The sequence below is a fragment of the Podarcis vaucheri genome (assembly GCF_965113315.1).
Source record: "Podarcis vaucheri genome assembly, chromosome: 8".
NCBI lineage: Eukaryota > Metazoa > Chordata > Lepidosauria > Squamata > Lacertidae > Podarcis > Podarcis vaucheri.
In genome coordinates this window covers 54,660,595-54,674,037 of record NC_138766.1, presented here as the reverse complement: position 1 = coordinate 54,674,037, position 13,443 = coordinate 54,660,595, and the positions used below count along the sequence as shown (strand labels likewise).

Sequence of the window (13,443 nt, the reverse complement as noted above, 5' to 3'; positions counted from 1 at the left end):
TAACAATTAACCTGTAGAAAATTGGAAGAGGTGAGCCCTTTTTAGAAAAGGGCAGTTTCTCATATCCTAGGGCCCTCAGGTTCATGATTGTTAGTCCTTACAGTGTCTTGGTGAAGTTGGGCCATCTAAATCACGAGATCACATCAGCTTTTAATATCACATATATTGTGAATATATAGCAAGGGGTGTGAATCCAGATCCATACACAACCTTTTTTAAAAACATTAAATTGAACTTTCCCCCCGGAAAAAAAAATCCTGTGGTGAATTAAGAGTCCATGGGCACCCAATGCTGAACTAGTATAGCATTTTTACAAGAATATGAAAGTTATTGCATCCATGCCTTCTGAGAATTTTCAGCTCAGCTTTGAACTCATCTTCACTGTCATAATATGATTGATGTGATAAGAAAAAGGTACTATTATGAAATGCACACATAAGCATCATCTTCCTATGCCTCTCCACATTATTGTGTATCACTTAAGACAGCATTTGAGCATGGAAGCAGTACATAAATGAATGAATCGTAATACACTTGGAGAAATATTAGCACAAATTAGGAAATGTAGTGTGGAAACCCATTGGGTGGTACTTGACTAAATTTTACACAGAGTAGACATACTGAAATGAATTGCCCTAACTTCCTCATGTTCATTAATTTCAGCGGGTTTACTCTGAGTAAAATTTATTTGACTATCACCTAAGTTCATTTTTTTTTGTTTGCAATGGCATGAAGAAAAATTGATTCAATCACAGAAAGGCCTGAGGGTATCTCTCACACTAATATTTCTTGGCACAGTAGGACACCTCATATATATCTATGGGTATGTAATAGAGGGGTGTTCCCATTCATGTGGGAAACAATTATCCATCTTTGTATGTTTATCACACAGTTCAATAAGAGAGATGTACAACAACTGTATGTGTGTCTGCATTTCCATTTTATTTCCTTAGGTGTCCAACACCAGGATGTGATGGCAGTGGTCATGTGACAGGAAACTATGCATCGCACCGCAGGTAAAAAGTGAGAGCGATTAATAACAAAATGAAGGCATGACATTGTGGACTTTTTACTTACAAACCTGTTCCCATAAAAAAAAAAAACCCTGAGCAATTTAGCAATAAAAACATATAAAAACACAGAGCTGAAATCCAGTACAGATGTAGATGGGGATAAAAATCTCCATTTTAAAGGAAGGTCTCCAATAAGTACCAAAAATATAACAGAGGCAGAGCTTGTTGGATATGTAACAGGAGAGTGTTCCAAAGGGTAAATGCTACTAAAGGCCCAGTTCCTACCTTGTGCTGAATGGAGCTCCCTATGCAATGGTTTCTGTGATGACCAAGGTCCAGCTTACAAACAAGTCCCTGTAGCAGTTGAAATGCATCATCTGAGCAAGAAGGAGCTCTGTGGCCTATGAGGGATACACAGCTGTATCAACTACTACACTCTTCCTTCACATCCCTATGGGGATGAAGGAACTAAGAAGGGATTTGTTTACAAGCGGTTGGTCTGTGATCTGTTTTTTTCAAATTTAATGGTTAAATATTTTTAGTGCAATCTTTTAATATTTGCTGAGGTATATTCAAGGAAGCCTATTTCATGTTTGTTTGTTTTCTAGTGTTTCTGGCTGCCCGTTGGCTGACAAGACCTTAAAATCCTTGATGGCTGCCAACTCTCAAGAGCTTAAGTGAGTATTAGTATCAAAGGAGAGGGAGGGGTTCATTGCTGTTCTCTTCCTACATATTTTACTTACTTCAAAACCCAGTCTGCTTGTTCAGCAACAGGAACCAGTAGAGCTGCGTAGCAGATGTTTGCTCAGCCTTTGGGGTAACAACTCCAGCTTCCTGTAGAATGCACTAGTCCAGCTCTTGCTCCAGTGCTAGGTTTTGGTCATGGACACATGATATGGTGTCCTGGATATGGTGGCAAAGGGTGACAGGTAGCCAGGCAGGGGAATAAGCCTGGATAGTTACAAATGCTCTCAAAGCAGGCCTAAAGACATCTGACTCCCTATTGTCCAGGGACTGTGTGATTATTAATTCACTTCTGAATTAATTTCAAACAGGAAAACTCCACACATCAATATTTTGTTACAGGTCTCATAGTTAACTATTTTTCCACATGTGACAGCCATGTCCAAAAGAGGGATACTAACAGGCTTGGGGAAACTCCAGGGGTTGCAGAAGTGCAGAAAAGATTAGGGAAAATACTTTACTGTGGGACCCCAAAAGCATAACTTGAATAGAAACACTCTACAGTGGAATATTTTGTTGCAGATCCCACTAGTCATTGTCTAACTTCTACACCTCTGCCATTCTGCCCCATACCTGTCCAGTTTGTCCCCTTTCACTCACGCAATCCTACCAGTGTAAGAAGTGTAGCTATAGTAATAGTCACCTCCCACGGGGACAAGGTTGCTGGGTTTGCACCAGCAGGGAATTGAAACTGCCCCGGCTAAGGGAATTTGGGAGCAGTCTTATCCCACCCAGCAGGTATAAATCAGAGGAAGGGGAGAGAATCTTACTGTTTGTCAGGTCTTGAAGTAGATGTGTCTAAATGTTGGGAAAGAAAATGTTATTCTCATATTTTGAAAGCCAGCTGGAAATACCAAATCTTGCAAGATGGCTGGATCTCACAAAATACGCAGTCTGGTTTTTCAGATCAAAGTACTTGGGCTAAGCTTTAAAATGTGAGTGTTTATCCAAACCAAGCCTGCAAATCTTTCCTTTTTATCCTTTGCCACTAGACATACCCCTCTGCATGTGGTTGAAGCAAGCATTAAATCAGATGAGTCCATATACTGCAGAGAAAAGTCACAAACAAAAGAGTGGCTGTGGAGGTTCTTAAGGAGGCCTGAGCAATCTGGGCATCTGGCCTTATTATTGAAGAGGAAGGTTGGCAGGCAGTCACCCAGTTATCATTGGGAGTGTTTTGGCTGATGAAGATGCTTGGATAAAGTCTGGCGAAGGCTTCCAAGAATGCTTGACAGAATCCTGTGCTCGTGTAGTGCAGCTTGAAAAAGTGCAACAAATACAGAGCTGGTTACTAATTTGTTGAGAGGAATGCAGACATCTTTCCCGAGGGCAGCATTTCTGTTTGAGAGTTAATCACATCTCCTCCCGCATTCCCACTGTAGCATCTTGAGGAAATGTGACTGTCTTCAAAACTGGTGCATTGGTTGCAATAGTGAGCGCTGTGCATAACGTCATTGGGCCATTGGAACTTGTGGGCTACTGCCTGTGCAATTGCTAGGAACACTGGATCCTGCACTGATTAGCAGTGGCTCTCCAGGATTTCAGACTTGATTATCTCCCATCCCTATCTAGAGGTTCCAGGAATTAAGTCTGTGACATTCTACATGCAAAACAGTTGCTCTGCTGCTGAGCTGTGGCCCTTCACCTCAACTCTTACTGATGAGCAACACACTCTTACCACCACTACTGCCAGCATTGTCCCTTCGTTCAAGAAGCAGTGCTGGAAACTGTTGTATGCTATTAACAACCACTTCATTTTATGTTTCCAGCTGCATTCTGCCCCACTCTCTTTGGTTTGGTGAGGTGGCAACAATAAGTGCAGAGTAAGAGGTCTGATGGGGATGCGGGTGGCGCTGTGGGTTAAACCACAGAGCCTAGGACTTGCCGATCAGAAGGTTGGTGGTTCGAATCCCCACGGCGGGGTGAGCTCCCGTTGCTCGGTGCCTGCTCCTGCCAACCTAGCAGTTTGAAAGCATGTCAAAGTGCAAGTAGATAAATAGGTACCGCTCCGGCAGGAATGTCGTTTCTGTGCACTGCTCTGGTTCGCCAGAAGTAGCTTAGTCATGCTGGCCACATGACCCGGAAGCTGTACGCTGGCTCCCTCGGCCAATAAAGCGAGATGAGCACCGCAACCCCAGAGTCGGCCACGACTGGACCTAATGGTCAGGAGTCCCTTTACCTTTACCTTTAAGAGGTCTGACAGGAAGCTCTTCCTCCCTTCCCTCACCCCTCTGGTTCTGGCATTGAGAATGCTGGAATATTAGTGTCTCAGCTGCCAGGAAAACTGGACATGTCATTTTCCTAGGATACCTGAGCCCTTACAGTGCCTTATGGGGATTCTTCCCTGGCTCAGATCGCAATCAGAGAAATGACACGTGAGTTTTGAATATAGGCAACTATTCCTAACATGCTAAATTTGTATTTTGAACCAGGTTAATAAAACTTCCAGCAACATTGCTATTCTCCTTTTGTACAACCACTGCAAGCCTCTTTGAGACACTACTGAGTATATTCTATATGAGGCCACTAAGATGTTCCCATCACACCTGTATTGCACATCTACTATAAGTTCCTCTAAGAAGATCCAGGACTAATGGCATGATTAACTCCACTGCACTGTATTAACAAAAGAAATACAAAATGCTGTTGAGCCAGACTATAAAATCCCTATTCCTAGGAGAAAGAGAAACAAATGTTGTGTGTAATGGGTATACAGGGGGTTATATTTCTTTTTTTAACAATTAATTCAGTGCATATATTTGAGCCTGACCATATATATTTTCAGATTTGAAATGCACTGATTCTAACAAATCAAATGATCGTTTTCATCTTCCCCTTCCCAGAAATCTAAATAACTGAGTGGGAAAATTGTGAGGTTTATATCAGTGGCTGAGTTTTCATGTACAACACAGCCCTTGTATACCCCAAAATAGTTGCTTTCCTTGGGTACCCTTTCTTATTTTTCCAGTTGCACACGGTCATGTCAAACCAGGATTGTGGGAAATTCCAATGCAAAAATCTCCTAAATTAGATATTTTATGTAATGTCAAGGGTCATCATCTTCTCTGCACTTTGCTTTATAGATGTCCAACTCCAGGATGTGATGGGTCTGGTCATGTCACTGGAAACTATGCCTCACACAGAAGGTAAGAATCTTCTGCTTATTTTTTGAGGGGAAGGGAGCTTTGGCACTCCAGATTTTGCAGGACTACAACTCCCATCACCCCGACCACTGGCTATTCTGGCTGCAGCTGGTGTGAGTTGGAGTCCAATGTTTGGAGGGCCACAGGATCATCACCCCTGAATCATCCAGAAGCAAAAGCCTGTGAAATCTATATTGCTCTGCTCTGTGTACTTTCAGCTTGTCTGGTTGTCCCCGAGCCAGGAAAGGTGGTCTCAAAGTGACTCCTACCAAGGAAGAAAAAGAAGACCCTGAACTTAAGTAAGTGGAGTGGCAAAGGCTTGTCACTTATGCCTCGCTATTGGATACGTCACAGGAAGATTGGTCTCAGATTCACTAACTTATATCCTCTCCTAACAATAAATCCAAACAAAACCTCCAAAGGATGGTTTTATGGTTCAGGTGCTGTTGTGCTGTCCTTGAAGTAAACCAGATGGCACAGCTCTGGAAAGGTCCCAGGTCTTAAGAAACAAAGGAGAAGCATAGTCTCTGAGTTTATCTGGCTCATCCCCCAGCCCAGATGAGCCAAACTTTAGGCAGAGACCCTTTTTAGACCCTCTATAATTCTTCTTCTGAGCCCTTATGACCAGTAACCTCACCCTTCTGCCAGTCCTGTACACCCACATGTAGGGAAGGCTTACATATCATACATTATTTCCCCTACCAGTTCACTGACTGATGCTTACAGGGGCTGACAATTGTCTGCATGTGGTGCCTCTGCACATGAATATTTGACCTCCTTATTTCATTATTTATATATATATATATATAGAGAGAGAGAGTGCGCGCATGATAGCATATGGCAGGACAGGCAATAAAATAGAAAACATAATAAGAAGAGTGCAAAACTACTGATCAAAACATCTAAACAGTTGCATAGGCCTGCCTACATAAAAAGGTCTTTCAGAGATGCTTGAAAATCAAAAGTGAGTGTACCTGCTGAAAAAGTGATCCATAGCATGGGACTCATGACACTATGGCAGATCACTAATAGAAGCTAGTCGAGCCTCCTTCATATTTAAAGCCACCATATTTAAAGTATTTCACAGTGCAACCCTTTGCATACACTCAAGTCCATTGAGTTCAATAACGGTGTATTGGACTGTATTTTTTAAAGTGGTCTTCATATCGCAGCCCTAATGTATAGACAGCTTGGAACCAGCAGCCTGTGGGCCAATCTTGACACACCAAGGAGTCTAGTTTGGCTTGCTTGGCCATTTTCCTCAAACTGTGCCTTTTACTTGTTTCCTTTTTCTTTTAAATATATTTCCCTTGTTCCTTCAAATTAAAAAAACTTTCCAGAGCAGCTTGCCAAAATCCCCCACACTATTTAATAGTGCATATAAATAAAATCAATCAATGACTCTTAAAACAAGAGTAAAATACAGTAGCCTAAAATTCAGTAATCCAGCATCAAACAAGGCATTTGGCCATTAGAAACCCTTGGATCAGGCCAATGACCCATCTAGTCCAGCATCTCACAGGAAACCTCCAAGAAGGACCCAAGCACATTAAAACCTTGCTATTAGTATGTTAATATTATAAAAAATTAGGCTTTATTTTATTTATGGGGAGGAAATCTTTCTTGAGGTGTCGCTGGTACATGGACATTTTTCCCTTCTGCCTCTTGGTTTTTCTTTTCTTTTTCCTAAAAATAACATCAGTTTTGCTGTGCTTCTGTAGATGTCCGGTGCTAGGCTGTGATGGCCAAGGTCACATATCAGGTAAATACACTTCTCATCGCACTGCTTCGGGTTGTCCTATGGCTGCCAAGAGACAGAAGGAGAGTCCTCTCAATGGGTCTTCGCTGCCCTGGAGACTGAACAAGCAGGAGCTGCCACACTGTCCTTTGCCAGGCTGCAACGGGCTGGGTCATGTTAATAACGTTTTTGTCACCCATAGAAGGTATCACTTTGTATCTTTACTTTTTTTTAACCCAACAAATACCTACAATGTATTGCAATTGTGTGAATTTAACAAATGAAGCTGTTGAACTGATAGGAAAAATCTTGTTAGGATTTTGCATAAGTCCCTGAATTAACCCCAACTCATTTCCTAGAGATGTCCAGGATTTTTCGAGATGTCTTTGGTTTTATTTTAGCTGTCTAAACATTCACATATCAACCTAGAATAGGTGAGAAATCTGCAAATGCAATTTACTGCTTAGCCTTAAAAGCTCTTTTTAAAAGGCAAGGTATTTTTAGCAGCATATTACTGAACTCTTCTTTTCATGTACATTTCGAAGTTGACTCTGAGTTGCAAGCTTTTTAGACTTTTAAGACCACAAATTCACTTATCTGAGAATGCAAATACAGTATAATTTATTGCTTTAAAGTCCTGTTTAAAATGCAAAGTATTTTTAGTAGCAAATTACTGAGCTGTTATGTTCATTTGCGTATCTAAGCTGACCCCAGGAGTTGTAAATTTGGTGATGTTCAACTAAGTATTACTCCAAGTAGACCAACAGAGATTAATAGACCTAGCTTGATCATGTTAATTCATTCCAGTGGGTCTGCTCTTGAGTTAAATTTAGTTGACTACCAGTCACAGATTTTAATAGAACAATCCTATACACATTTACCTTGGAATAAGCCCTCTTGAATCCCACGGAATTTATGTCTGAGTAGACATGTATAGGATTGTGCTGTAATTGGTCCAGGATTTTACACTGCTGCCTCTAGTTGCAGATAGCGTGACAGAGGTAGAGGGCAAAGCAGCAAGGGTATTCAGCATGGTGCAAATGCAGTTGCAGAGCCGATCCAGCACTCCTGCAGTGTGTCTGTGCCACATTGACCTCATCACTGCTTTGCCTCTCCTTCCCAGTAGAGAGCACTGACTTACCACCGCTGCACCATAATGTACTATTTTTCCGAAGGTGTGTTTAAGCTTCTGCTTTGGTAGCAGCCACCACCGTAGATGACCCACTACATAGTTCAAATGGGGCCATGTCAGGAGCTGCACTGAGGACAATTTGCCTATTTGTTGTCTTAGAGAGATTTTAGTAACTACACAACCAGTTCGGTCATTGGCAATATTCTGCACCCAGTAACACTGTAGTAGCAATACAGGATTGCAGCTTACATGCAGCACAGTAAAATGGACTTGTACTGCCAAGACCCTGGAAGCTGAGATACAGCAATCAAAATTTCAATTTTCAAATAGGTCCCCTTTCCTACTCTTTTCAGTTTGTCTGGATGCCCTCTGAATGCACAAGCCTTAAAAAAGGGCAAAATATCGGAAGAACTGATGACCATCAAATTGAAAGCAAGTGGAGGTAAGAAGGTAACAAAAGCAGTACAAATATGACACTGGAATCTGGGAGTAAGGAAATGAGTCTGTCTTTGCCCAGTACTGTCTTCTCTGGCCAGCAGCAGCTCTTTAGAGTCTTAGAAAAAGTGTCTTTCCATCCAGCTACCAGATATTCTTTCACAGAAGATGCTGTGTACTGAAAGCAGGACCTTCTGCAAACACAGAGCTACAGCCCCTCTGCTGCCTGCCTCATGAAGACCCATAATTGGATTAATTAATTTAATGTTTGGTTTACTTAAAAATATATATAATTACATTGTGCCTTTCATTTGAACATTTTAATTAAAAGTACTTTGTACTGCCTCACAATGAACAGGACACAGGTAGAGATGGACAAATTTGCCTATATCCGTGTCTCATCTTTCCAGTCCACCAGATTTCCACATCAAATTTGCAATCATAACAATAAAAACCAACAACAATTTTAATAATAACAATAGGCCTCACCAAAATTCATCAGCACTTTGATATGTGCTTCTCCCAATACGCACATTTTTCAAGCAATTTCCCGTAACGTATTTCTGTACAGGTGCATTTTTATGCACATGCTGTGGTTGGGGAGCTGCACAACAAAATTTGGGAAAGTGCAAATTTGGAGGGATCGCTGCTTTTCTGTGTGCTCATTGGTTCAGAAACTGCAAAATAAAAGGATCTGCATTGACATGTAATCCAAATTTCTCCCTCATCCTGAGCTATGGCGACCTGTGCTCTGTTCCCAGGGTTGCCCTTCAACAAATATCAGTACTGCATTGATCCTTTCAATCCAGGTGGGCCACTTTCAGCCACTTGAAGGCCTATTGAGCTCCATCAGTGCAAAGGGAAAATTTCATGGCTGCTTCTCTGCCCCTGACATGCCATAATGGAAGCTTTGACACTGACCCCGTTAAGTGTAGAATTAAATTGCAAATGTGCAATTTTGATTCCAGAGACCAGGTTAACTGAAGAGGCTTGTTCTATAACATACCATTACACAGGGGTTAGCATTTGCCCATCTCTTCAGTCAGGTGTGATTTTACACTTGACTTGGGTCATTCTTGTGCAGGTTTAGAGAATGAGGAGGAAATCAGACATTTGGATGAAGAAATAAAAGAACTGAATGAATCCAACCTTAAAATTGAAGCTGACATGATGAAACTTCAGACACAGGTAAGGAAGAAAATCTCTGATTGAGCCCTTAAAAACAAACATCAAAAGCTCCTACTAATCTCTGGCATTGCAATGATGGTGAACTCTACTGCACAGTAGCGTAGAGTGGGTTGCCAGCCTGGTTCACATGAAGAAGCTGTTTTCAACAGAGCCCAGTAACAGAAGCACATGGCTGTATTGAGACAGCACCGGGTGTTGAAAATGTGCACCCGCTAACAATCTTATACCTGGGGCAACTACCCCTGTGCTCCCCTATGCTATGCCACTGCTACTGCATGTTGACCATTGAGAATTTTGTTTGCAAGCTGTTGTTAACATATACTATGTTTCCCATAGCTGCACCCAGCATTGTAGCAGCATGTAAACTGGGCAGAGTTGCATGGAAATCATAGCAACTTTCCAGCTCATTATTGTGGCCCGTGAAACCTAAGCAACATGGCCCAATTTTCTTTTTGGAGGCTTTGCCTTTGCCTTCTACCTTGACCCATATATGGTCCATTTCTCTGGTTCAGCGAGGGTTTCATTGGAGCTTTAAAGGAGTTGTTGCTTCATCTGTCTAGCTTCACCTACTGTTGGTCTCGCTGCCTTCCACCCACTGGTTTAAAGTCATGGTCTCACAGAATGCCTGGGTTTAAACCTTTGCTTTTAACTTTTTCAGATCATTCTAGTTTACTGCCATACAGCCTCAGCTCAAAAAGGATTTTGTTGAGCTTGGAAAGGTTCAGAAAGGGGCAACCAAAATGGGCCTGGAGCCACTCGCCTATGAAGCAAGGTTGCAGAGTTGGGACATTTTAGTTTAGAGGAAAGGCGAGTAAGAGGCGACCTGTAGAAGTTTGTAAAATTATGCATGGCATGGAGAAAGTGGCAAGAGAAAAGGGGGTTCCTCCCCTCTCTTATAAACACTAGAACTCAGACCTCCAATGAAGCTGAATTTTGGAAGATCTAGGAGAGACAAAAGGAAGTATTTCTTCATATAGCACATAATCAAACAATGGAACTCGCTCCCACAGGAATCAGTGATGGCTACCAACTTGGATGGTTTTAAAAGAGGATTTGACAAATTCACAGTTGGAAGCAGCAATGCTTCTGAATACCAGTTGCTGGAAACCACAGTTGGGGACAGAGCTCTTGTGCTTGAAACCTGCTTGTGGGTTTTCCCCAGGCACCTGGTTAGCCACTGGGAGAAGAGGATATTAGACTAGATTTGCCTTTGGCCTGACCAAGCAGGCTTTTTTATGTTCCAACTGAAAGCCAAATTTGTTGTTGCTTATGCAGTTGTTTAACTGAATCTGCAGCCCATTTTTTTTTTTTGGGGGGGGGAAATCATGCTATTATGGAAAGCTAATGATTTGCTCAATTAAATTTCCACAAATATATATATGTTATGGCAAATTTTCCACTTTTAAAATGCATTGTTTCATCAAATTAGTCTAATGAATGAGCACAATGTAAGTAAAATTGGGCAACTGGAATGGAAAAAAATACCAGCTAAATCTTAACTTCAAATTGTAATTAACTTTTTCCAAGGATATGTGTTTGTGTGTATGTACACAGCTCCTCAGGCATGCTAAAAATCAGAGATGGTATTCAACTAAGTCTTACTCAGATTAGATCCACTGAAATGAATGGACCTAACTTAGCTATGTCCATTTTTTTCAGTTAGTCTACTCTGAGTTGGGCTGAGCTGGGTATGTTAACTGTTTTCAGTGCATTCATTTTTCCTCCTTGAAATATAAATAGTATACTGAAGTGTATGTTATGAGAGCTGTCACATCCAATAGTCACCCTCCCTCCAAAATCCTGGGGATTGTAGTTTGTTAAGATGTTAAGACTTGTTAGGAGACCCCTATTCCCCTCACAGAGCTAAAATTTCCAGTGGTTTAAGAACCAATCCCTCTTCCCAAGGAACTGGGAATTACAGCTTTGTGAGGGGATAGAAGTCTCCTAACAATTTGCAGCACCCTGAAGAAACTACAGTTGCCAGACTTTTTGGGGGGGAGAGGCATGACTGTTTAAAGTGGTATTATAGATTTTAAAATGCATGGTCTCAGCCCTAAGCTCAATTTTTCACTCAGCTTCTCTCAAAATAATATATATAATGCCTGGTCTATGTTACAATGAATTGTTGCAAAGTGAGCTCCTTCATTTCCTATTCTACTTTTTTATTTTTAGCTTTTATACTCTGTCCTGTCTTCCAACTCAGTCACTCTACAGCATAACCTTGCCCTGGAAAGTAGCTCAAAGGTTGCTGCTATTGTAGTGAGTCAGCAGCGATGCTGTGAGAAAAAGGCAGCAATGTAAATAGCAGCTTGCTTGCTCCCTACCTACCCCAGTCCCTCAGGGCAAAACTCTTCATTTTAAATTAGACACTCCTCCTGAGTTGTCAGCTCGAGGCCTGCAGTCTTTCGTCCATTTCTGAACACGCTTCCCACAAACAATGCTCTTTTCATCCAGCAGGGTCACTGTCTAGAGCATCATTTAAACATATTCCTCTTCTGAAAGAACAGCAGAATCCACTGACTTAGAAATAAAATGGCTCGCCCCAATTAGGAGCGCCTTTTGACATTGATGTGCATGGAACAGAAAGGACTTGAGCTTCACTTCTGCACAGGCAACTTCCACTGCCTTGGGCTATCACTTCTGATAGCTGCATTTTAGGCCAAGAACCCCACTGTTCGCAGTAACCAGAACTGAATGCAGGAATACAAAAGACAGAAAACTTTGCAAAGAGCCTGATCCCCTGGAAAAATAAATTATGTGCATTGGCCCAATGCATTTTGCGGGAGCAGGGAATTTTCCTTCTTCAGGGACAATATCAATCACACACAAAAACACATAATTGTACATTTAAAAGAACCCATCTATATGAAAATGTTTTACAGATGTTGTAAGTTGAGGCATGCATACAGGAACACAAGTTTTGATAATGTATTTTTGGTGGTCGCCAGGGACTTTTGGTTGGTTCTGTTGGGTATGGGTTATCTTTGTTTCTGGATTGTATATGATGATTCTGAAAAATAATACTAATAAAAATAAAAAATAAAAAGAAGAACCCACTTCCATCAGGAACTACAAATATACTTTCTCATAAAGCAAAAAGTAAAAGGATTTTTCGAAAGCATACTTCCCCGCTAAAATGTGTCAGGCTTTATCAGGCACACTAACCATTTTTGGGAGCATTTTGAGAACTCTTCAGCCGTTGGTTTACTTCTGCTGTTCACACTACCATACATTGCTTTCCTTCGTGGTTTCAGATAACATCTATGGAGAGCAATCTGAAAACGATAGAAGAGGAGAACAAACTTATCGAGCAGAACAACGAGAGCCTCTTGAAGGAGTTGGCTGGCCTCAGTCAAGCCCTCATCTCCAGTCTGGCCGACATTCAGCTTCCACAAATGGTATGTCTGTGGCTGGGAATGTGGCAGTTTCTTGGGAGCCCAGGGAAGTTAGTCAACGGCATGTTGCAGGGCTCTCAGAGATGAATCTCAAACTGTACAACATTCTCAATCTCTGGGATGTGCCGAAAATTATGGATAGTAGTAGCGGCCAGAGGGGTGGTGGGGACTCACCTGGCTTTCCAATTACCAACGGTGGTAAGGCAGCAGGCAGCTTGGTACAGAGCAGGTACAGCAACATGGCCAGTCCAACATTCCTAATTCTGTCCCTCCAAGGAGCTCAATGTGGTGTAAATGGTTCTCCTCTTCCCCATTTTATCTATAAGCTTTGCCCCTTCAAGGAAAAAAGTAGGATCTAAATTTCAATAATATCACACCAGTCCTGTGGGGTAGGTTAGGCTGAGAGATGGTGACTGGCCCATCTGAAGATCACCTAGTGAGTTTCATGACTGTGGGGAATCAAACCCTGGCCTCCCAGGTCCAAGTCCAACTCTCTAACCATCACACCACACTGCCTGTCCATTGCTGGTGGGATTGGCTGTGTTGCTGTGCATGCACCATGCTGAACTTCCCATTAATTTGCCCCTCCCACTCTCCCTCCTGGTAACTGGCAGGGACATGTGGCATTGGGAAACCAGGTGAGTAATGCCCCTCT

General features: G+C 41.9%; 1 protein-coding gene and 1 long non-coding RNA gene across 14 annotated transcripts in view; one reads left to right on the top strand and one right to left on the bottom strand.

The window, feature by feature from the left end:
- Positions 1–13,443, bottom strand: part of LOC309538476 — a 46,458-nt gene that overhangs the window by 583 nt on the left and 32,432 nt on the right. For 3 of the 4 annotated variants that reach the window (XR_014222197.1, XR_014222199.1, XR_014222202.1), the window contains 2 exons: positions 12,559–12,668; positions 6,575–6,704 (listed from right to left, as the gene is read on the bottom strand). This is a non-coding gene — a long non-coding RNA (uncharacterized lncRNA). Of the gene's footprint in view, positions 1–6,574; positions 6,705–12,558; positions 12,669–13,443 lie in introns of those variants that run through there. The other variant, XR_014222198.1, reaches the window with a different exon arrangement.
- ST18 (ST18 C2H2C-type zinc finger transcription factor) overlaps positions 1–13,443 on the top strand; it is a 208,184-nt gene that overhangs the window by 190,902 nt on the left and 3,839 nt on the right. For 8 of the 10 annotated variants that reach the window (XM_082233751.1, XM_082233752.1, XM_082233749.1 and 5 more), the window contains 8 exons: positions 954–1,016; positions 1,622–1,690; positions 4,841–4,903; positions 5,119–5,199; positions 6,622–6,843; positions 8,124–8,212; positions 9,290–9,393; positions 12,648–12,791. In XM_082233751.1, the coding sequence (XP_082089877.1) occupies positions 954–1,016; positions 1,622–1,690; positions 4,841–4,903; positions 5,119–5,199; positions 6,622–6,843; positions 8,124–8,212; positions 9,290–9,393; positions 12,648–12,791 (835 nt within the window). Of the gene's footprint in view, positions 1–953; positions 1,017–1,621; positions 1,691–4,840; positions 4,904–5,118; positions 5,200–6,621; positions 6,844–8,123; positions 8,213–9,289; positions 9,394–10,051; positions 10,698–12,647; positions 12,792–13,443 lie in introns of those variants that run through there. The other 2 variants (XM_082233754.1, XR_014222176.1) reach the window with 2 other exon arrangements.